Source organism: Falco punctatus, assembly GCF_963210335.1.
Source record: "Falco punctatus genome assembly, chromosome: 5".
In the NCBI taxonomy this organism is placed as follows: domain Eukaryota; kingdom Metazoa; phylum Chordata; class Aves; order Falconiformes; family Falconidae; genus Falco; species Falco punctatus.
The window spans coordinates 1,862,418-1,887,087 of NC_137584.1; the positions used below are offsets into that span (position 1 = coordinate 1,862,418).

Consider the following 24,670-nt stretch of genomic DNA (forward strand, 5'->3'; position numbering starts at 1 on the left):
TTTATATTTAAGAAATCACGTTTAAATATATGTTATGGTCTGTTATATTATGTCACAATAGAATTAATTATAACATATTTTTAGTCTTATTTTTCATCAGGACTATGGATTTTAAGATCTTGTAAAAACACTTGGCACATTTGCACTCCTCATTATTTTTTCAGTGGTGGTGGGAACATACCCTTTTGTTTGTGTGAAGGATTGTATCTTACTGCCTTTGGAATATTAGGATTTATTGTTACTTATAATCTTCTCTGGTTTTATTTATTCTTTTAGAACAGTTGCTTTACTGTTCCTTGGCTTGGTCTGAAGGATCTGGCAAATGTTAGTAAAACTTCTTTGTCAATGCTTGAGTTGGTGAAAAGTTGCTGTTGTGAACAGCAGATCCCCGCCCTGTACAAGTCCAGCAACAGTTACTTCATTTTTCTCAGCATTTTGGCACAGATGATGAAGGAAGCAGAGAACAGTGGCATGCATCCTTGGAAACAAATTAAAGGACGGTATGGCTGCTATTTAGTTTGTCTCATGTTGTAAGCGGTCCGGTCAGTCAGACAGCATGGCCCTTCTAGCCACATACCAAAGCAGGGTGGGGAAAGGGGTACTGTCCTCATGAGAAAGTAAATGGGATGAGGGATCCAGGGTGATTCATAATTTAAAGAAAGCAGTTGTTCCCTAAAGTTTCTGTTGCCAGCTGAGACAGGGTCCAAGAGCTGGGTCCAAGAATCACCTTGGCATCCATAGCCTGTGATGATTTACTTCATCCCACATGCCAGGAATTTGGTATACTGGCAACCTATGCAGTGATACAACCCTATTGCCAGACAGGTAATGTAATTAAAGCACAGAAATTCTGTTTGAGCTGCATGTAATCTGTGTTGTCGAGCTGCATGTAATCTGTGTTGTCCAAAAACATGCAGACTGGCTCTTGCTAGGCCTGCAATTTCATTTATATTTACATTTTTCTTTTTTATGGCTTCCAAAATTTCTCACTATTTTTTTTTTGTGAGGGTTTTAATTTTTCATTTAATTTGGAAACATACTAATTAAGACATATGGTCAGTCATTATATAAAAACCATAAAATATATATGCTCTAAAGCAAAATCCTGATGTTTTAGATGCTTACTGAATTCTTAAAACTTTTATTATAGTAATGAGATTGTACTGAGCCTTAAAAGTGCTAACTTTTAAAAATGTATTGGATATAGAAGACTTAGAATTAGTTTTGTTTTGGGTTTTTTATTTGATTTTAAAAAAACATTTTATTAAGTACTAATAAAATTAATTAAAAATGTATTAAGTAATTTTAATTAGGCTGCTCTGTTTTTACTGAAAACAAGTTATACTTACATTTTTGTGCTATTATAGCTTGTTACTTTCCCTAATTTAAGAGGGGGAGCAATAATACACAACACACACTGTGTCACTCTGCTCAACAGTATTCATCATTTCTACCTTGAATAAATCAATTACACAAGTAGCAAAATTTAACAGCCTACAGCTATGATTTTGGGATGAACTCTGTGTTCAGCAGCTAACCAAGCATTAATTGATGCATGAAGAACGTAAATGCCTGTCAGTAGTAATTTACTACTAAACAACATTAATTGGATTTGCTGTAATTTTTGGTGGCTAGATTTGATAACCTCAGCACCATTTCCAACTATTTTTCCAGGTGACAGAATAGGAAAGCAGCATTTATGGATGTTTAACTACTGTATGTTGAACTTACTTTAAATTAAAGGTGAAGGATATACCCAAGGTTTTAAACATACAAATCAAAAAGTTCAGCAAGCCATTTTCATCTTACTCCTGTGTTATAGGAATGGTGACATTTATCTAAAACTCCAGATCTGAGCAAAGGTCACAGAAAAGACACCTATGTAAAGCCTTCTGCTTTTTGTCAACGACTTTAAAGTAGCAAAGTAGCAGCGCTTCTCGCCATCAGCTACATATGACTTGAGCACTGTCATACAAGCCATGCGGCTTAAAGTTTCTTAGCATCTTCCTGCTGCAGAGAGGTTTCTCTCCCAAATGCCTCGGCTTTCCTGTTTTCTTCCAGACTTGCAGTCTGCAGTCCATACAGTAGGTGTGCGATACAGGTTGGTGCAGATTTTAGCAAAGCACTATGGAGAAAAGGAGTTCGCCATCAGAAATCTTCCCCTCTCTTTTACTACTGTGGTGGTTAGGTAGGTGAGCCTTTGATCACAGCACCTGTGGCAGATAATGTGAAGAACAGAAATCAATAGCTAAAGGAAGGAGGGTCACTTGGTCCTTTTTTCTTTTTTTAGAATCTTATTTGTGCCACATGTAAATAAGGGAGATTGTAGGGAAGAAGTTGGGGTACAGGAATTGTTTGCTGTTGCAAAGAGATGCCATTGGCAGCTTCCTTTCCTAGCACCCCTCATGGGCTAAATTTGATTGATGTGAAGGCATGGTCTGGAGGACACCTATCACAGACAAAGTAGAGAGTCTGCTCATAACACTTTCCTCAACTTTGTACTAGCTTTTGGATAAGGGAGAAAGGTTAGGCTGTACCGGTGGTTGAAAGCTCTTAATGCGTACCTTGTATTAGGAGCAGAAAGCGAAATAGCACGTTTGTTCCAGTAGCCAAAAGAGTAGAAGAGGGGAGGGAAAAGAAAGTATTTTACATTTAAGGGTTATTGGAAGATAATAACTGTAAACCAAAGGCATGAAAATACAATTTTGGTCTATCAAGCAGATAGAAAATTGCATACTTTAAGTACCTTAACTGGGGGTTTTTGTTTGTTTTTTTTAATGTAGAATTTATTCCAAGTTCCATCGGAGAAGAATGCAGGAGCTGACAGAGGTAGGGCTGCAGAACTTCTTTAACCTGTTCCTCATGCTGGCAATTGTTGCAGAGACAGAAGATATAGTGAGTCGTGTGTTGGATCTTTTGGATTTCATGACTCCGTCCTCCATCACTGTGTCTCAGAGAGCTCTCATCTGGAGAGGTCATTTTGCTTTCCTTTTAATTTATGTTGAGAAGAACATGGACATTAGTGTTCTAGCTGAGAAACTCTCAAATGCTTTCCGTGAGAAGGCAAAGGCGTTCTTAGTAACCAAAAATGACTACGCACAGAAACAAAATCTCTGGACTCTGCTTTCAACCTACGTTGATGGTGTCCAAGAAGTGTTTGAGACCAGCTGCTACTTGAGCCTTTCTGAGGAAAAGTTGCTAAATGATGGCTTTACTATGCTGCTGCCTGCTTGTCGAGGATCTGAACTGAGTATGGTCCTAAATTTTCTTCAGGTTGTTCTAGCCAGACTGCGGTAAGTTATTTAGTTAAATTGTGGATGTAGACTGGCATGTTGGTTTTGTGTTTTAGGGTTAAACTGTAGTTCATATTAATTTCTTACTGAAATAGAGTAAAAGGAAAGAGAAATCTCCAGAGGACTGTGAATATGTTGAATATCAAAATCCACTAATATCTCACTGCATTTAGAATCTTGGAAATGTTTCCTTACCATTTTAGGATATTAAGCTTGACATCCCTGATATTTTGTTATGAATTAATGACTCTGTAGAAAGTCATCCAGTTGCCACCTTTCAGACAATACCATCTTTCTTTTGGCACAGGAAACTTCAAAATTTTTATCTGTACTGAATTACTTAAGTTAGGGGAGGGGAGTTTTATGTTTGGAGTTTTTGGCTTTTTTTGTTTTGTTCAGTGAATCCAATCTATTTTTCAGACTCTTCATTCTATTTTTTTCTCTTTCACCAAGGTTGCAATCAAATATAACAGTTACAGAGATTTAAATACTTGTCTGGGGTTCGATAGGAAAGAAGGAAATCATATTTTACCACTTTCAAGCAGTTTTGCTTTGATGTACTAGTTCAGTTTTCAACATCCACAGTGCCCTTCAATAAGCATATTTTTGTCTACTGATGCCTTTGAGAAGTAGTCCTCCAGTTTGAAGCCCAAACTGCTTTTTTTTTAATAAGATATTAAGAGGCGGCTATTGATCTGCCATTACTTCAAATGTGTACAAGGCTGATATGTGGAAAGAACTGTGGAAGAGTGCATAATAGGAATAGTGAGGCTCATATGCAAGATCTCTCTTTAACTAGGTTCTTTGTTATTGTCTAGTAGTTTGACTGCAGCTGTCAATAGCTTATAGATCCAAAGACAACTGTTTTTCAGGCAGTCTTTTGAAAAAAGATGAAGCGTGAAACTAAGTTTAGTTGATTTATTATTTATTATTTCACTGCAACTGAATGTATTTACTGGAATAAATTGGAGACTTCAAAAATACTGATATTTTCTCCATTAGCTAATACACAGCATTTATTGTGTTGTTTTTAAAGATGAAATGGGGAGAAATTTGAGACTGGTGAAAAAGTTGCCTATTTCATAAGTTGGCATTATTTTAAAGCTTTCCAGAACTGGGGGTTATGTGGTCATCTCATAACAAGGAGGACATAGAAGTTCATTACAGACTTCTCAGGTCATCACAGACAAGGTACAGGGCGATATTCATACCTCTTCTTACAAAAAGCAGGTCTGCTGACATATGTGAATTACCAACAGGCTCAAATACTAATTGGTATGAAAGAGATTATTACAGCCTTGTTTTTAACAGTTATATCAGCTTTTGTATTTATACATTTGGTTACTGTTGCCTTCCTGCTTATTCCATCTGCAGAGAAGCTTAATTCCTCAACAGTTATAAAATGCTTTGATCATCAGCTTGCGTGGAACAGGAGAATGTTACTGGTTCTCTCTCCTCTGTAGCCATACAAGTAAAACAACGCTAAAACCACTTTCTGGGTGCAAAAAATCTGGATGGCTTTGGGCCAAGCAGATGTTAAATTATTATTGCCTTAACTAGACTGATTAAGCCTTGGTCTGTCTGCAAACTCAGAAAAGGATGAAATGGTTTAATGCCGATCTCTCTCCTGTTTTTAAAATCCATGCATATATAAGATAGCAGGCCTTTCATAAATGTAATTTTTCTGTACACTGCACTCTAATAATTTTATAACTGTATGACAGGGAATTTACAGGTAGGGAGGAAGTGAGATCACTGATTAAAGAGCGAAGCAGCTCCCTCTAGGCTGTTAGGAAATAATAACTTCTTATGCCACTTTCTGCTAACCCCAGATGATGGCTCACAGGAGCATTCTTTATTGCTGATTAAGTAGCATTATGAAAATACTGACTTGGTAACATTAACTAAATGCCTCAGTATTGAAAGCTTAAAATGTCAAATAGTTTTAGCAGTCCCCTTTAACATATCTTGGATTGCTAGAATTGCATTCCAGGTTTCCCAGTTGCTTTTCTTTGAGAACATTGTAGAAATGGCAATCTTTTTCATTTGCAGTGAGGTGTAGCCAAAAGCTCTTCTTTAATTATAGCTATTCATGCTGCTATGGTTAAGGGTCTATCAGCATTTCCATTATAAACCTTTATTTTTAAGGGTTTGTAGCATAGCAGTGAAAGCTTGCTCTGGGCTAAAACTTGGCATACCAAGGTTTTGAAAGTGCGCTTGTTTTCTTCCTTTCTTTTTTCTTAAAAGGCATCTGAAAGGAGACCCCCACCTTCACCATTTTTACACTACTGTGTTTCAAAATAACTCTTTCCAATTTTTTCCTATGGTTTTCTTGTCTGCTAGAAAAAGTACTGGTAGCGTTTGATTGTTATATTTACCTATGCTTAGACTGTTTTAAATAAGCTTTTTTAACCTCCTTTTTTATTATTATTACCATTATGATTATTTTGGTGTCTTGTATATTTTAAATAGAACTATGACTTGGCAGGAGAACTCATTTTTATCAGTTTTTGATATGTGGTGAATGGATAATTGGAAACAAGATGCTACTTGCTGGCACTTCCAAGTATTTGATCTTCATAATGAGATTCAGTATGAAGTGTAAGATTGTATTTTGATACAGTCCTTTTAAAAAACATATATAAAATAAACAGCATATAATCAAGAAAATTCCCAAAATAAAAAGGCAAAGTATTTCCTTCCTATGTTTACTTGTAGCATTCAGCTTCTAGCTCAGATACATATTTTTCCTTTTCATTCTGTTTTTAAGCAGTGTTTTAGAATTCTGATTTTTTTTTTCTTATTTAATGAAAGGGAAATGCAGGATGCTTGCCTGTGTGTGCTTTCATTTGTTCCGCATCTCTAGCACTACCTATCACATCTGAGTGCCTCATGACACAAAAAGAAATCCTAGGTTAATAAAAATACAGGCATTCAATGGATTTGACAGAACACGCTGTAAAAATGGACACAGACTCAGAAATCTGCTGAGCGCCTGGAAACAGTAGGTTCCAGCATTGCAATATGTTATTCTTAAAAGAAGAGCTTGAAACATGTTAAAATGTCTTTTATTGTAATCAGGTATTTCTCTGACATGAGCTTTCTCTCGTTATCACTATCCTGGCATTTTGGTTTTGTAGTGTATTAGTACTGAGTTACGCAGTTATAAAATGCAAGTACATGCCCGAGTGTAAAATCGCTGCTGTGCTCCAAACATCTTTGCTTAGTTTCAGGGAGACTTGCTACTGATTCCTATAGGAGAAATGAGAAGTACCACAAACCTAATAACATAATAGATGGTAATTTTATTTTGAAAACAGTTCTTGAGTATTTATGCCCATTTGTACTTTTCTGCCAGTATTGAACGACATTAAAAGTTATTGAGTATTTCAGTGCGTAAATTTCATAAACTCTACAAGAATACTAATCAGGTAAACCTGTCTCTAATTAAAAGTTACATTAATTGGGCCATGGATAACAGCAGAACTGGATGTTTCTGTCTGTTAAGAGTGTGTCTAGCCTTGAGGTTGTGAGAGAAATCACGATAGGAAAGGATTATCCAGTGTATCTTTGCTATGGAAATGTATAGTCATTTGTGGTTTGTTTTTTTTTTTGCCTTATACTTGCCATCAAAACAGCCTGTGGGAAGCTTTCTGAGACCTACAGAAGCCTCTCTCCCCCTCTCTGTCACTGTGTAAGTCAGCAGATAAGCTCAGGAGGAGAATAGAAAGGTCCTCCCTCCTTCTTTCCATTCCCCTCAAGGGTTTTAGTGTTAGTCTTTGTAAAATGTGTTTTCTGACGTTGAACTTCTGAAAACTGTATCCAGAACAGTTTGGAAGAGCATGAGTCTTCTCTTACCCGTTCTGTGAGTATATCACGGGCTGTAATGCTCTCAGAAGCACGGCAACTCTGTGACTAAGCCACTGCAGAAGATCTTAATTTGGCTCTAAGATCTTTCAGGCTTAATGAATGACCATTAGAGAGTCATTAAAAGTTGCTATGAACTTTGTTTATGTGTGTGGAAAAAGGAAAGAAGTCCTTCCTTTTTGACTTGCAACACAGATCTTATGCTTGCAGACCAAGTGTGCCTTGTTGTGCTAACTTAACCTATGGTTTAAAGTATTTTTAGTCTTGTTTTAAGTTCAGTTATTCCATTAATAAAACTGGTATAACAAGTGTAAAGAAAATCTAGTCTCCAAATGCTTTAGAGCGTGGGAAGCAAGCACTGCTTTAGAATATAGCAGCATTTTAAGAGGTTTGCTCTGACTAAATCCTTAAAAGTAATCTGTTACCATCTTCGGTGGAATACTGGATGTGTTCTTAGCTACAGTTGTTACCTTAAAGTGTGCTCTGGTAATTAAAACAAAAATTATTTTTCCTACTTTATGTGGGATTCGAGGTTTGTTTTCTTTTCAGGATTTTTTTTTTTTTTGTCTAAAATAATATTTTATACCTTCGGCCATCGTATTCTGATCTTCAAAGATGACTGGGTGAAACTGATGTGTTTTGATTGTGTCCTCTGCTCTGAGAGTATTACTGTCATGAAATCATAGAATCGTTTAGCTTGGAAAAAAACTTTGAGATCATCAAGTTCAACTGTTAAGGAACGCCTATACGAAGGAATGAAATGAGATAGTGTGCACTGGAACTGTGTATCTAATACTTTGCTTATAGAAAGTTCCTGTGTGTATTTAACATTGGTTCAGATTTGCAAGAATATTCACTTCCACTTGTCACTGTCTGTTTTCTTGAATTGGTAGGCAGCCATGTGAAAGCTGAATAATTGATTAAAAACAATTTCATATTGGTGTTTAAGATTTAATATAGACCATCTGCCTTAGAAGGAGGGCAACAAATCTGGTGTCAGGGCTGGAAGGAATGTCCCATGAGGAGCAGCTGAGGACTTTGGGCTTGTCTAGTTTGGGAAAAAGGAGGCTGAGGGGTGACCTCACGGCTCTACAGCTTCCTGAGGAAGGGGAAGTGTGGAGGGAGATGCTGAGCTCTTGTCCCTGATACTCAGTGGCAGGACCTGTGGGAATGGTTCAAAGCTGCACCAGGGAAGGTTTAGACTTGACATTAGGAAGCATTTCTTTACTGAGGGGGTGGTGTGACACTGGAACAGGCTTCCTAGGAGGTGCCCTAAGCCTGTCAGTATTTGAGGCATTTGGACATTGTCTTTAAGAATTTGCTTTACCTTTTGGTCAGCCCTGAACTGGTCAGGCAGTTGGACTAGATGGTCATCGTAGGTCCCTTCCAACTGAAAAATTCTGTTCTGTTTTAGAATCACCTCAAAACCAAACTGAAATAACAGAAGCTGTCAAAGGACCTTCTGATTGTTGATGCCCATTGGTAGGCACCCAAAGCTAAAGAAACTCAAGTCTAGTACTCGGACATCAATCATGAAGATGCACAGCTCTGTCCCCTGCACTACAGGTTAAAACACTTCTCTGTGTTTCATCCACTGTATCCATTTTATCTACCAGAATTTAATCCACGTAAGCTTTCTGTGGCCTACCTGACAGCAGTACAAGACTTACTGTTGTGAAGGAGTAAATCCACCCGTAAAAGAGAGTCAAATCATCCAGGTGTCCTGAGAGCCTGCTGCTTGGGACCCTGCAGTTGTTTAGAGAAACATGTGCTCCCCAAAGGTTGTAAAGTGCACATTTGTTTTCTGATGGATGCAACTAACATTTGAAACTGTTTTTCCCAAATTAACTTTCCTCTGTTTCCTTCTTTTTATTCTTCACACAAGGTATGAGATTAGCTTTTCATACGGAGTATTTTTTTGTTGTGGCTGTTAAACAAAGAAATACTTTTGCCAATAAAACCATTATATGCAAGTAGCCTTCTAATCTCTTAATTTTGATTGTTTCTTCGTTACCTTACAAGATATATATTTCTTCTCTCTTTAGGATATCTCTTGTCAGATTTAAGGCTTATTTAAAATGAACAGAAAGCTGAAGCAATTTTCTTTATTCCATTTCAGTCTCCTAAGGCCTATTTCCCCCTGGTGAGCTCATAGCAACAGGGGGGTTTAAGGGAATTCAGCTTTCTGCAAATTAATGTCTCACATCATGAAAATTCAGGACTTTTTTTTTCTATATCTTGAAAAAGTAATACAGTGAGTGCGAGTATTATTTCTTGCCAGCGGGTGGAAGATGAATGATTTTGTCACAGTTTTACTGCTTGATGAGCAGTGTCCTGAGGGTCAGGCTTAAGTCTGTGTCACTATGCTGCTCATTACTCTTGAGCTAAATAAGGGCTGATTGGATCTAAATTGCCTAGCACATGGGCTGCAGATGAGCTCAGTGAGTAGGGGATGACCTGCTATTCAGGCTGGGAGTAACCCCGGTGTGCAAATGCTGCATTAGAACACCGTGGGAGAATGAGAGGCTACCGACCGCTGCCAGCAAAAGAAATCGAAATGTAAAAACTCTTTGATGCTGCAATGTTAGAATTTGAAATGTAGGAAGTGACAGGTTGATGGTACTTATCAGCTTTGGCTGGATTAGAGAACAGTGTCATCTTGCTTATATAATGACAGAAGAATGAAGCTAGCTCCCAACCACTTTGCTGTGCAGAGCTGCTGCTGTCAGAGTCAATGCTGCCTCCTACTGACAGTCTGCGCAGAGGGATGGGGAAAGCAGGTGGATTGCCGGCTCTGGACGACATACTCGGGCTCTCCAGCATGCCAGTGTACACTCTGTGCCTCTGCCCGCCTATTCCTGTATGTTTCTGGTCTCTTCTCGTAGCAGAGAATTGCAAACCTGGTTGATAAAATAGCACGTGTACATTCTGGGACAAGAGCGAGCCACTGCTGTCTTCAAGAACAGTTAGAAGTCATCTACATGCACCGAACTATACAACTGTGTCTGCTTCACGCAAAGTATTTCTCATTGTAATCTGCTCTCCATTGCTAGCCCCTGTGAAAGGAGGTGATCTCTGGAGAGGAGAATTAATTTGTGCCTGTGTGTTTTAAAGAAAGTTAATCTTTAAAAAGGAGAAAAGAAATCTGAATGAACTCAGGGGAGAATCCTTCTGCTAACTGAACACATGAGTATACTTGTCTTAATAGAGGAAGATGAAAAGCAAGCAAATCACCTGCCAGGTGCTGAACGCAACACTGATTGTAGTAGTTAGTGCAGTTCTGAAAGATTCAGTTCATTGGTTCAGTAGAACAAGCTTTTGGGTTGTGTTCCCCCCACCTCCATCACTGGTGCTTTGGAAACTGAGTAATGGCTGCAGTGATGATAAATAGCCACTTGCTTCGTTTTTTCCAAATTTGTTTCAGATTTTATTACTAACAGCTGTAACCTACCAGTGTCAGTCAGCTTCTGTTACTACTAACTTATGGGACTACCTCACCAGCAAAAGCAGTTTGGTTCTCTCATGAAACCAGTGACTAAAGAGGAAGGGATGAATCCAAATACATTCTGTGTTTTCTGTTTATTGTTTTCTGTTTTTCTGTTTTTTGGGTATATACTATTTGATTCTTCTTCCCCTGGGATGCTTTTGCTCATGATGAAATGTCTTCTGGGACATAAAATAACTTCTAGTTTACTTGTTTCTGGGTATCGTAATAAAAAAGGAAGAGAAAAGAAAACAGCAGGCTTACAAGTGCAGTTTGCTGTAAAATGGTGTGAGTCTATGGGAATGAGAGAGAAAATTTTCATAAAACCTGTGATTAGTGTAAGGCTTCAGTGTTGCTTGTATTATCTTTGTATGATGAGTGCTTAATGGTATCACTTGACTGAAAATAAGGAGCTGTTCAGCACAACTAGTTGTAGTAGATGAAAATGAGTTACAGGTTTGTATGTGAACAAAAATTACAGGGTGTTCCAATGGAAAGCAGAATGAGAATTTGAAATTACTTTGATATTTTGAAAAAAAAAAAAAAAATCATCAGCAAGAGGAAAGAGGGAAGGCCAGGTACTGAAACTGAGAAAGAGCAACGCTAATACAACCTATGGAATGCTTGGTGTGGCAGCTGTATTGTCAGGGTATGGGGAGGTAGTATGCTCCGTGAGATGAGAGAAACAAAGGAGATACCCACGTCTGGGGTTGGTTGGTGAGGTGGCTGCCGTGGCGGCTGCTCTTGCTTGTAGACTTTGCTGCCTGCTCAGCACAAATGGCTGCAAGGTCCCATATTGTCCCTGCACTAGCAGTTTCTGCCTGGTGTAGGGAGGAAAACCCAAACTGATTGTGAATGGTAGTTCAGATGGATTCCCCTGTACCTTAAAAAGGGAGTGGGGGGGTAGGAATGGTACTTACGTTTTTACCTCTATTTACACAGATATTTATTTACATCAATAAGATCATAGTCTTATTTACATCAGTAAGACCATAGTGGCTGTAAGAAAATTTGAAATTTGATTGAAATCTGTCTATCGGATAATAGTACTTTTCGCTAATGCACACAGCCTTTATGAAATCAGGAAGCAGGACTTAATGTGACTCTGCTTAAGTGAAAATAAATACATTTAAGTATCATTGTGGGGTGCGTTAATAAAACGTCTGCTTATTCTGTCTTTAGCTGTAGTTCTGTATGGAGTCCTGGACATGTCACTTCACGAAACGTTTATGAATAAATTAAAAATTTGAGAGAGTCACAGAAATGGATGATTAAAGTAGGAAGTTTGTAGAAATTTGATGGAGCTGAATTTAGCTAGGAGAGGCTGAGGGGAGACATGCTGGGAGTTATGCAGTATGTAAAAGGGCGTTGCAAAGATGACAGGTTGCCTGTGTTCTCTATGCCAGTGAAAAAGGAATTGGCTTAATTTGGGGCAGAAGTTTAGTGTGGTTATTTAGAGTAGGCTGCAAATGTCAACACTGGCAGGCCGCAATACAGAGCTATGGAACTGAATTTAATTTTTCTACTTTTTAGACAATGCATTGGACAAACATTTGCCAGAGGGTGGTCTTGGTAAGCTTACCAGAACTGCTGAGGTGAACTCCCTGAATGACTCTTGAGATGCTGCCCAGCTCTTCTCATACGTTTCTGTAATTTAATATCAATGAGTGCTCAATGTGACTGGTGATTAATTAGTAAGGATGCTTCCTAAACTGTATTCTGTGCTTTTCCTTACAGAACAAAACCTCAGTGAAATCAAAAGGTAAAGAAACCAACCCTGAAATTGTAATCTGCCATAAAATTTACCTTTGGAAATCTGTGTAATTAATTTTGATTTGTAGTATCCACATTCCTTTTAATTTCACCTTTCTATTAGGAGGGGGAAAAAGTTGAACATGTTTAGTGCTTCTGTATCCTACTAGTTCTTGGGATTTCTGAGGTGGACACGTGAGGGTGGATCGTACTGTATGCATGGCACAACAGCCTTGCTGAAGAGGGTGCCGAGTTTTTGCTGGTTTTGTATTTAAGTCTTGAAATCTGTCTAGAAAACTAGTTTGAAAATGCTTTTTTAGGCATTTTCTAAAGGAAGCTAATTGATACAGGGCATGTATGTGTGTGTTGTTTTATTTGGCTTGGAGCAAATCCAAGTGCCCTTAATTGCCAATGCCTAAATGCTCCAGCTTGCTTTCTAGTGGTACTAAACCAGGGACAGTGAAAATGTGCCTAATGTGAAATGAGCCTGAAATAGTATGCCACTATCCTCTCTAAAAACAAAATGAAAAGTGTTGAGCATGCTCTGCAACATGTACATCTTGTGGGTGTCCCTTCCTGAGGTTAACTGGGAGGAGCAGGTGGAGAAGGGTAAAAGCAGCTTGTGGTTTACTTAGTTCTCTGATAAGCTGAAGGTACTGTCAGTTCTCTCTTTTTCACGACTGGAAGGCCCTGTTTATCTCTAATAGGGGTTAATTAAAGCCTTAGGGCAATGCTGAGACCCTGCCAATGGCTGGAAGGTACAGAGATAATCAAGGCTGCAGCCCCTCACTGTAGGGAAGGAAGAGGGAACTGTGGGCTTGTCGCGGGCTCTGATAACACAGCTGTGCTAATTCTTTCTGAAAATACATGAGTGAACTTTTTTTTTGTCAAATAGTTCTGTTCATTTATTAATTACTGGCTGATATCAAAGAGTTGTATGAAGTTGGTTTAATGTGTGTGGTTGCAAATCCACGTTAAGAAACAGAAGCCTTCTGGTTCCCTGTATGGTAATGCAGGGACTGCACCGGCAGGCGCGGCAGCCATTGTGCACGCAGCAGGGGTGTTGCTGCAGCTGGGGCTGTGGCATCTTTTATTGAGGGGTAGAAGAAGGGAGAAACAGGCAAGTACATATGTGTTTGCCAGGATAATGAAGTTTTCTTCTATAGCTTTTTGCAGTCTTGTTTTCTGTACAAAAAGTCAACCATGAGAGTAAAAGCAAATATTTTCGTTGGCATTCTTTTGTTTTCCTGGACGGGAATAAGTTGATTCAAATGCACTGCTGATGTGCATTTGAAAATACTTCAGTAAGTGTTCCAGGTATCTGCCTAAAATATTTTAAAGCTGCTAAAGATTTGCGTCCAGGGAAATCCTCCAATTCACACCACACTTTTATTCAAGGCTATTATACAACGGCCTGATTTGGGGAGGAAATGCCGTGTGCATACTTGCTCAGCGTGCTATACTTACGTGGAGTTCTGCGTTAGATGTAAGGATGACATAAGAAAGTAAAGCACTGTGATCATCTCTTAAATAATAATTAACTATAGCACGACCATGATTATCCTAATGTCATAGGGAGAGTGAATATATCCAGGCAATCAAGGGATTTTACAATGTAATTATTAGACATTGGGGAGATGTGACCCTGTTTAGGGTAACAGGGAGCTATGGTTAATTGATGTTAAGATAATCAAACTTTTACTGTTTTATTATTCTGGGACCCTAGGCTTTGTAACAAAATGTGTGTGTGTGCTTAGAAAAAAGAAACCTCAAACATATGAAAATAGAAGCCTAAATGTGAACCTTGAGGTTTTGCTTGCATTACCTTGCTGTACAGAATTATTGCTATGATTATAAATGTTGAGAAATCATTTATATTGTCTGTAAATCATACCCATTTTACACCACAGTGAAAATTCAATACGTTTTGATTCTGAGTATTTTGTAAAAGTATCTGTTTTCCTAAGACATCAAAAATGACTAGTTTTTTCGAAGTCAAACTCAAAAATTGAAGGTGTTTTTTCCTGCAGCCAAGAAATTTTTGTTGTTTTCTTTCTGGAAAGAAAACCTTTGATATGTGTACAGTCTGAGCATTGTGACAGAAAATACACTTGATGCAGTCCCCCTTGAGCTTCATTGTCTTGTCCAAGTTTAGAACATGAGGACATAAAACAGAATTTCATTTCATTAGAGTTCATTATGAAAGGGTTTCCTCTGCACTGCTGTGATACTGAACCTCTGGAATTTCTAATAACTCAACTTGCCCTCTGGAAGATTTGAAGATTAAGTATAGCACTGGTACTGTCTCTTACTGAAAGTTTTTTTTTTTTTCCTTGCTCTATTTTTTTTTCTTTCTCTGCTCCGTGCCTCCCCCCCCCCTTCTTTTCTTGAAACAGTAATTTCTGAAAACTCTTCAGCAATCCTATCTTCATGTAAATTAATACTGTAAATTGTGCTGCTAGTGAGGGTGGAGGGAGTAGTATGAGTGGGTGGGGGGAGAAAAGAATTAAAATCATTCCAATAAATGGTTTAATTTATGCCTCAGCAGTTAAGCATGCTCCTGGTTAACAGAAATACCCTTCAGCTACACAGGATTTGGGAGGGTTGGAGGGCATTCATTTGCACATAAATAGCCATTAACTGATAAATTCCCAGAGGTCTCCTGTTGCATGCTAGTGGTTCTGACCTACTTAGCTAGCTTAAATTTGTTTTACAGAATTATTATAATTCCATCCTTGGTACTTAAACTTTGTGATTAATGCATGCCTCACAATACAATTAAAGTATAATTACACAGTTTTACAGTTTGCTATCATGGTGTTATTATTATTACAAAGAGCTGGATTTTGCAAATATTAGAAGAATTAGGGTTCTGATACCCATCACTTTGCTGTTATTAAGTGATTATGTTAAATGGGACCCCTTTATGTCTGAAGAATGAAGTGGAGAGAGGGGAATCATTAACTAAAACATCAGATGGTTTCTAAGTGATTGAGGAAGAGATGTATGGTGGGGTTTTTTTACACATCTGTAGAGAATAGGTGCAAATACCTTTTGTTCATCTTTGCCAGCTGCCTATGACATGCTCTAGCTCATCTATGCTTTAGGGCTTAAAAAAAGTTTCATACTAAATATCTTATCTCTGTAATCTGTTAAAAATCATTTCCATGTGTTAAACACCTGATTTTATTATACTTCACTGAAGCTTTTTATCACAGGGACAGGTTTTTTTCCTACTCTTATTAAAAACATTAACAGCCAGATACAGAGGTCATATACCTCTGTGTAGCATAGGTTAGGACGTGCGTGCAAAGGCGGTACAGATCTTTCTCTTGCACTCTGTAAACTCAGAGGAGTTCTCTGTGAGGGTTCCTCTGTCTTTTTTTCAGTTTGTGTGCATGAATGTATCGTGTATTTATACTGGCTGGAAATAACAGTAAGTCACAAACACTGCTATTTTTACCTTATTTGTAAGGGTTACCTGGTCTCCTCTATTTTTCTGGCCAAGCTTAGCTCTGTGGCTACTGTTCATTCTTTGAGCAGTGATCCAAGAATCACTGACATCTCTTGTATGTGACCAAAAATAACTGCTATGCCACATAATTCTTCTTAAATCCTGGTTGTTTTTTTTTTTTTTCCCTCCCACTGTGCACCTGCACTGGAAAACTTAGGTCTTTAAATGTACAATTAATACAATTAGCAAATCAAAGGACTGAAAAATATTTTTTAATACTATTTCCCTATTCCAATATAAGTTACATATTTTACTTTCTTTATCAGTGAATATGTTAGATTGCAGATTTCACTGGTGTGAAATGGAGCGGTTGACACATTTTCTGAATTACACTTGCTATTCTTCTAAAGCTTTTAAGGTTACGCTATGACTTTTTTTTTGTAGTTACAGTTGCACGGTGGAAACTCCAAATGGCATACAGAAATCAAATGTTGCACCCTCAAGTCTTACTTGATCCACTCTCTTGGATTACATTTTTGCTTAGTTTAAGAAGACCTGTTGCTTTTGTGGTTTTATGTTTTTTTTCTAAGCTGTGCTATTCATTTCTTTAACAATGAAAATATATCTTATTTTTAATTCCAAAGAACACAAAGAGTAAAAGGCAAATAGAAATCTTTTTCTTAGAATGACTCCTTTCACATCTGTAATTTTAGTCTGTATTTATGCTACTACAATGATATAATCTCTGTTTTCACTATTATCATTTGCTGTCATTGAGCTCAGAAAACATTGGTCATTATTACTGATGCATGGAAGCATGTGAGCAGGTAGCCAGTAATTATGCTTGGAAGAATTTACTTTATTTCAGGGCTTCCTACTTGAATATTCGTGAAATGACTTTATTTCCAGTCTTTAAAAAAAATACTGCGTTGAAGTGATTTAAATCATTTTCATGTGGCAAAGCAAAAATGCAAAGGCACATTACCAGAAAGAAATGGTCAGCAATAAGAGCTGTTTTGCAAAGTTGGCATGCAACAACTACCACACGATGTGGAGAAAACAGTTATCCTGTAATAATAAGACTAATGAATTCAGAAATCCATTGATTGAACTGGCTCTGGGTAGATTATGTGCAGGCTTGCTTCAAGGAGAGGAATTTATGAAATGTTTGCCGCATCCAGCAAGCACTACTGCTATAATACAGCTGCCTCCTCAGTGGTTTGCTTTGATCCTGTGGAATGAAAGGACAGGAGGATCAGCTCAGGTCTAAATGAGATTACAGCTGGTTCGGCAGCTTATCTGGTCTAATGCCAACTAGTGTGGCTTTGCACGTCCTAAGGGGTTTACAACAGAAACTGTTTATTGAGTATCATCGGTTTACTCAACACAAGCAGGCTAATCCTTCCCAGCCTCAGCATGTTGTAGGATTGTGCATGAGCCAAACCAAAAGCTGGTGTAGCCAAGGCCTCCAGAGCCCTTTGTCTCGCTTCATATTGATTTTTTTTACCTGTGTTAAAGACAGTAAAAAATAAAACCAATAACCAGCCCTATTGTGAGCAAAAGGTTAATCTGACCTAAAAAATTTTACAAAAGCATCTTTTAACCCTAGAAGGGATGGAAGCCTTTTTCTGACTTTTCACTGAAGGGATTTTCTAGTTTAAGATTTTTGAAGAGCAAAATGGGAAAAACAGTTTAAACATTTAGCTCTGTGTGTCTTGCAAGGTCTTTGAATTCTTTCAGCAGGTGCATAGAAATATTTAAACAGTTAATTCTGACATTATTAGCTATGTGTCACCTATCTGTGGTAGGTGTTACCGTGTAGCAAGGACATGACATGCTAAAGGTAGGCAGAGAAGTAGGAGCTGGTGAGTGTCCCAGGGGTCATGCTGATTTTTCACTATAGTGCTTTTTATGTAAAATCTTCAGCAAATGCCTTTATCAACTGATTTCTACCCCCCCAAAAAAAACCCCAAAAAACCAAAACAAACCCAAACACCAAAAAACCCCAAACCAACCAAAACCAAAAAAACCCACCAAACAATGCCCCCCACCCCCAAAAAAACCCCAAAAAGCAAAAAAAACAACCCCCCCAAAAAAACAACATCCAACCCAAAATTAAATAGGTGAGTGCATCTTAAGGAATTCAAAAGAAGTATCAAATAGAATGTTTTAAACAATTACGTGCTGCAAGTTTTTAAACAATATCCCTTTCTGGTTTGATACAAAGTACAACAGAATATTAGATATCATAATATTGTTGAGCATGTTTCCTGTCTGAGGTGAGTCTTTTTTGGACGACATTGCAGTGTATGTCAGATTATTATAAATCGCATTATTTTTTTTATAGTATAGAGAAAAAATATATTAAACTCTAGGAAGCCTTGCAGAGTAGTAGTAATACATTTGCACTGAAAAGAAACACAGTAAGTTATTGAATTTGCATTGTTGGAATTGTGAAGGAATTGATTAGGTACCTGTGTTTATATACTGTGCATATTATTGGGAGTGCTTAAATCGGTTCTGCGGTGATGCAGGGCAGAGCATGTGGTGACACACCTATCTGTCCCTGCCTACATGTGGCAGACTTAAATTGAACTGTTTTGAAGACTGTTGAACACTATCCAAAAGAAAACAGGGCAGTAACTTGAGAAATTACAAGTGGCTGTTTTGTTTACTTCACCTAATTGGAATGAATGTCTATTTCAAGCTACATGTAAAGCAAAGAGGTTACCATGGATACCATGGAGGTACTATGAGTGTTGTTTGGGGAAATTGCTAATAACGATGTTTAAGAGAAATAAGAACTTTACTAATACTTAAGCCTAATGAACAAGATGTGTACAAATTTAAAATACAGTATTTATCTAGTCACTTGTATTTGATCAAATCTGATCTTAAAAGCAGTAGGTTGCTCTCCTGTACTATTACACTTCTAGCACAATCGGAGATAAAAGCTATTGTTGCTGATTGCTTAAAGTCTCTTTGTTCAATCATCTGAACAGTGCAAATCAAAGCATTTTGTCAGACTGTGAGAAGTTTAGCCTGGATAATGCTTCCCACACACGCCGGTCACCAAATAAATTATGTGCACAGTTTTACAGCATAGCTAGTGCTAGAAGTTAAATGGATGGCCAGTGGTAGAACTCATAAAACATTTTCCTGTTAACACAACCAGGCAGAATTGACATTGTTGATGGTAGCTTTCATCTAATAAACTATCAGTTCTAACAGTGATTTTTTACTGTGTTTCAGAGGGGATGATGATAAAAGTTTAGCAAGCCTACCATTCTTCCTGGATGACAGAAAATTAGCTCTACTGTCTGTATTACCAAATGTTGGGAACATTGTTAGTAAGGGATGTTTCATACCCAAAGTAATCTCCTTCGCTAAAAAGATGTATTACACAAACAGTATCCTTTAACACAACAGATAACTCTGTAAAGAACAAAATTGATTTTTCAGGAAGGAAATAAAATACTTCGTTTTGGAATTTGGAAACAAGTTCTTTATATTGAGTACAAGTTTGCCTGCCTTCCAAAAGCTGTTTTCTCTCTTGGAGAGAAAGATTTTCCTAAACCACTTACAGTATATGACTCCCAGCAGGTTGCTAGAGGGTATCCATATGCATATAGGTTTTGATTTTCTGCAAGGGCAGGTAGAGGAGCTGAAGCAAGAGAGCGTAATATTTTAAAAAGGCTTTATTTGAATTACAGTTCCTCTCTCTGTTACAGTCTTGTTTTAAATTAAGAGAAAGCAGAAAACTTGAAAGTGTTTTCTCAGGCTTCCTACCTGAAAATGTCATAATAATAACAACAAAGTGTTACACATGTAATGGTAAGACAGGTCAGTTACTGGAAATTACATTCAGAACGTCTGAAGAGATAACTGCGGTTAGCAGTACTTCTCTTTTGTTTGTTTTCAGAACTTGCTGTTTATATTTTGATAATGTTCCTTTACTGCCCCTTAGGACTTTGTGTGGTTATCCTTTTAGAGTCCATTTCATCTCCTGATCAGATCAGGAAATTTCAGCTGAGATGACACCAACTTGACATTTGAATTTCTGCAGCCAGAATGACTATTTTACCAGTTTCTCTCTGTCTTCTTGGTACTTAAGTCTGGATTAGAACATGCTCAATGAGAGGAACTCTATTTCTAAAGCTGTGCTAGATAAAGGAAAAACATTGGAGAGGTGTGGTGAAGTTGATCTCAGTACATTTCTTTCAAGCAATTTGCCAAACTTTTTTTTTTTTAAATAACGTGGGTTTTTCAAAGTGATCTGTACACTTTTGATCTGTTTGAACAAAACACTATGAGATTAAACAGAGATCCACCTTAGTACAGTATGTGGGTGTCTGTTCCCCAGTGTGGGGAGTCCCATCAGCACTGGGAGTCCATTAGACTGCTGGGCTCTGAATTGTAAGAATTCATCTATTTAAGGTCAACCTGATAAGCTTTAAATTTTTTTAGATATCCTCTGTGAAAAATTGCATCTTAGAAGTGTAAACAATAGCTTACAGAAGATACGAGCCTGTCCCATCATTACAATTCTCTGTCAACTGATGTTATTCTGATCTCAGACTCCCATGGAAGAGCTAAAGGCAGGATTTTGGAAATGATTGTATGTATAATGATTGTATGGGTTTCAGTGTTGGCCTTTCAGAACCAGTTGATTTGCATTCCAGTCACACTGCATAGTTACCATTTCTCATTGAATTCTTTTACGAACAAAAGACAGTAAGGAATTGGTAAAAAAGGCTTAGCTTGTAAAAATTCAGAAAATTTGTTGTATCAGAGTCTGGGCCATTGTATAGCTGTAGTCAGCTACACTTCATTGCCCTCCTGGTACCCTAGAAGAATGTGTTTCAAGTAAATTATGGTGTATAAGTAAGCAGCATATTGGGTTCCTAGTACAAGAAAAACATTGAAATACTGATTTAAGTCCAGCAAAGGACCACCAAGATGATTAGGGGTCTGGAGCAAATGCCCTGTGATGGGATGCAGAGAAAACTGAGTTTGTGCACCCTTGAAAAGGCGGCTTGGATGGGAGGTGGCAGGGGGGAAGGTATTTTATCATTTTGTACAACAATCAAATGGGGTGGGGGCATTTACAAATAAGATGGAATTGGACCCTGCACAGAGGTGTACAGTGGTAGGAAGCAATGGACTGAGACTGTGATGAGGGAAGTTTTTACTAGATACAAAGGATAACATTTTCACAGGATAGTCAAAACCATCAGAACAAGTTTCTAGGGTTGTAAAATTTCCCTTCTTAAGGTCATTCAAGTTTATCATTGCTGTGAGCAGGGGCTGGACCAGATGACCTGCAGAGGTCCCTTCCAATTTAGATTTTTCTATGACTGTAGCTCTATAATAAAAACAACAACAACAAAAAACTACCACCACCACCCCCAAAAAAACCAAACCCTATGCACACCAAACAAAAAAACCAAACCACAACAAACAAAAAACAATCAAAAGGAAATCCTATTTAACACACTATTTCTAGAAGGTGACAATTTTTAGAAGTTTTGCTCTAAGAGAAGAGTTCTTTGGAAGATACCCATTTGCAATCTGCAGTTTATGTATTAGTAACATGGTTGAAATCAGAAGTACTCGTTCTTTCACTTTAGCATTTCTACTTTATTTCAAGTTCTCAGGTTGAACACCGGAACTGGCATGCTGATTCTCACTATAAGTTATGATCATGTGTGATTAATTTTATAATGCTTTGCAAGGTTCCCTATACCTTCATCAGGAATCTGAATCAGCAATGTGCCCTTTGCCACAAAGAAGGCTGATGGCATCCTGCGCTGCTGTAGGCAGAGCTTCACCTGCAGGTGGAGGGAGGTCACCCTTTCCCTCTGCTTATCACTGGGGAGGCCACACCTGAAGTACTGTGTCCAGTTATGGGCTGCCCAGTGCAGGAGTGACACAGACATACTGGACAGGGTCCAGTAAAGGGCTACAAAGATGATGAAGGGACTGGAGCATCTAGGCTGGAGCAGAGAAGGCTCAGGGGGATCTTATCAATGTCTAGAAATACCTGAAGGGAGGGATGCAGAGGACAGAGCCAGGCTCTTTTCAGTGGTGCCCAGTGGTAGGACTGAGAGTGATGGGCACAAAATGAAACACGGGAGGGTCCCTCTGAACATCAGGAAACACTTTTTTCACTGAGGGTGACGAAGCATTGGCACAGGTTGCCCAGAGACATTGTGGAGTCTCCATCCTTGGAGATACTCAAAAGCTGTCTGAACATGGTCCTGGGTGACTGGCTGTAGGTGGTCCTGCTTGAGCAGTGGAGTTGGACCAGATGACCTCCAGAAGTCTCTTCCAACCTCAAGCATTCTGTGATTCTCCAGTTTCCCAGTAAGAATGGAGAATGTGGGTTTTGTGTTCAACAGTATGTATTCAAGGCAGGACCATTGCATGTAATACCAGGATATTGTTTAATGTGTGGCATCTTCTAAGAACTTTGTGGGCAAAGAGCTCACTCAGAAGGCCTTGATGGGGTTGAGTAGATCTTCTGAATATTTTGGGGAAAGGTGGTATTTAACAGGGAGCAAATAGTGCTAAGTCGCCTTGTTTGCTGTGACCCTTGAGTCTGTAGTTGTAACTCCATCCTGCTCTGATGGCAAGAAGGAAGAGTGTCATGGAAGGTTGTTAACAATGCTCTTGTGTACCAGCAGTGATTTACTGCTTCCAGCTAATCCTGTCTCTTCCCTATATGACAGGCATTAGCATTTGTGTTCCTAATAAGCTATGAATGTGAATAAAGATCATCTGAAGTGATCCAGACTTCCTGTTCTTTCAAATATAAAATACTTTGGAAATGAAATGATGTTACAGAAATGTAATTATGATTTCTCAGTAGTTTTCTAAGAAATCTTTTGTATAAAAGATGACCTCTGTTTAAAACAAATGAAGAAACCCCTCAGAACTGAAGTGCTGAAGTGTCTTGTGGTCAGGGCTGATCACAGAGTCTCCAGTGTCTCCTGCAAGGCTCCCCTTGCACCACCCCCGTCAGTGGTGGTACAGTGTGTTTTGTGTGTGTCTTTTAAACTCTCACCACGTGAGGTGATGTGCCTGCAGCACGGTAGAGGCTGAGGCACATTTGCTATTCTGAGGTTTTGCATGTGGTATGGGGATTTATTGGGGAATTTTGTCTTGTTTTGATCAAAATGAATTGTAATGTTAGTCTGTTACAAAGATTGCTATCCAAAATAAGGCTTTTGAGGTTTGAAGTGGAACTATTCTGTGAAATGGCAGTGATTTAGAAATACTAAGTTGGGTTTAGGTGGGGTTTTTTTGTATGTATGTGAACTAAAAAAAAGGGGGAATACAACAGTTTAGCGTAGTATCAATTTCAGTGCTGCCTGTTCCTTTTTTTCCTTTATTTTTCTCTATTTGTTCCGTCAGAGGATTAAAAAATTCTGAATCTGACCTATGCTGAAAGTCCGTTTAGGCAAATTAAGTGTCTTTTTAACTGTTTGCTTTTTCTGTGTTGTTTATTCAAAGAACTGAGCATGGACTTACCTGTTCAAAGCAACAAGATGACTCCAGTGCCTTGAACAGCGCAGAATCTAGTATAGAGTGCTTGGCTGGGATCTGTGAATGTCTGAGCCCTGCTGCTGACATGAGGACCTGGACTGACTCTCCTGGGACTTGAGATTTTGGGACAGCAGAGGGTCACTTTATGTGTTTGTGTGTTCTGGTTTATACTTAGCATTAAAGACACGAAGAAAACTGGGATCCTAGCGTGTGCCTGTGTAGTACAGGGGAGATGCTAACTTGGCTGAGTACCAGTGAAGGTAATGAAGTAAAATTGCAGTTGGGCTTAAATTACCTATCTGTTTTTCCCCAAGACTATTCCATGAGCTGAAATGTGAACTAGTTGCACTGAATTAACGCAGGTTGTGTTGTCTTTGCTGCTCTTGCAACCTTATCTTAGTTAAAGGTGGTTAGGAAAAGACAACAGCTCTCTGGCACAAATATGCTAGGGTGGCTGAAGCAGATGCAGTATTCCCTCCCAGCAGACCTAGCCAAAGCAGGCTAGAGCTTTGTTGCTTGCATTTAAATTATGGTCATAACAACTTGTCTTTTCGGTGATGTAGTTAAACCCTTTGAGAAAGGTTAAGGAGAAAGTGCTAACTAATATTCTGCAGCTCTGAATGTTTGGCTTTTCTGTACCTTTGTGTTTTAGGGTTGTGTGTCCATTCTTGTTAATATCTTTACTTTGTCTTTGAGCACAGTAAAGATGTTGGGGATTTCTTGTTCTCCCTGTGTATCATAAAAGTATTACTGAGCACACGCAACATGCTGTCACAGTGAACACAGGGTTCTCTATTACTGTGCTTAGCTATAGAGAGGATTATATTAAACTCAGTAACCTTGCTGAAGCCCCTTTGTACATTGCTGCTATATTGATAATCTTCACATGATTCAACTGCAGTTGAAAACCTTTTATTCACAGCATTAACACTTTCCATCCCAGTGCAGATGAGCATCTTTGCTATCAGGTGATGAGCTCTTTGTGCAAATAATATTCTTTTTTTTTTTTTATTAGTGTGGTCCTGCAGGTGGTGCCTTGGACATTTCTTCACCTGGGGCATATACAGGGAAAACTCATCAAGCCTAATATTTAAAAATGGGTAAAACAATTTCTTGATGAATGAAATAGTGGTTAACTGAGGGACTATTATGCTGTTTGATTGCTTACAAAATAGTGAATGCTTTAGGAGACTACTTGTGGATTTTTTTTTTAGAACACAATAACAGTTTAGAGTAAGTAAGAAAAACATTTCCTAGTGTGCTGCATCTGAA

General features: G+C 38.3%; 1 protein-coding gene across 2 annotated transcripts in view; it reads left to right on the forward strand.

The window, feature by feature from the left end:
* Nucleotides 1-24,670, forward strand: part of MMS22L (MMS22 like, DNA repair protein) — a 98,746-nt gene that overhangs the window by 30,476 nt on the left and 43,600 nt on the right. For both annotated transcript variants that reach the window (XM_080389043.1, XM_080389042.1), the window contains exons 13-14: nucleotides 277-500; nucleotides 2,784-3,293. In XM_080389043.1, the coding sequence (XP_080245169.1) occupies nucleotides 277-500; nucleotides 2,784-3,293 (734 nt within the window). The remainder of the gene's footprint in view (nucleotides 1-276; nucleotides 501-2,783; nucleotides 3,294-24,670) is intronic.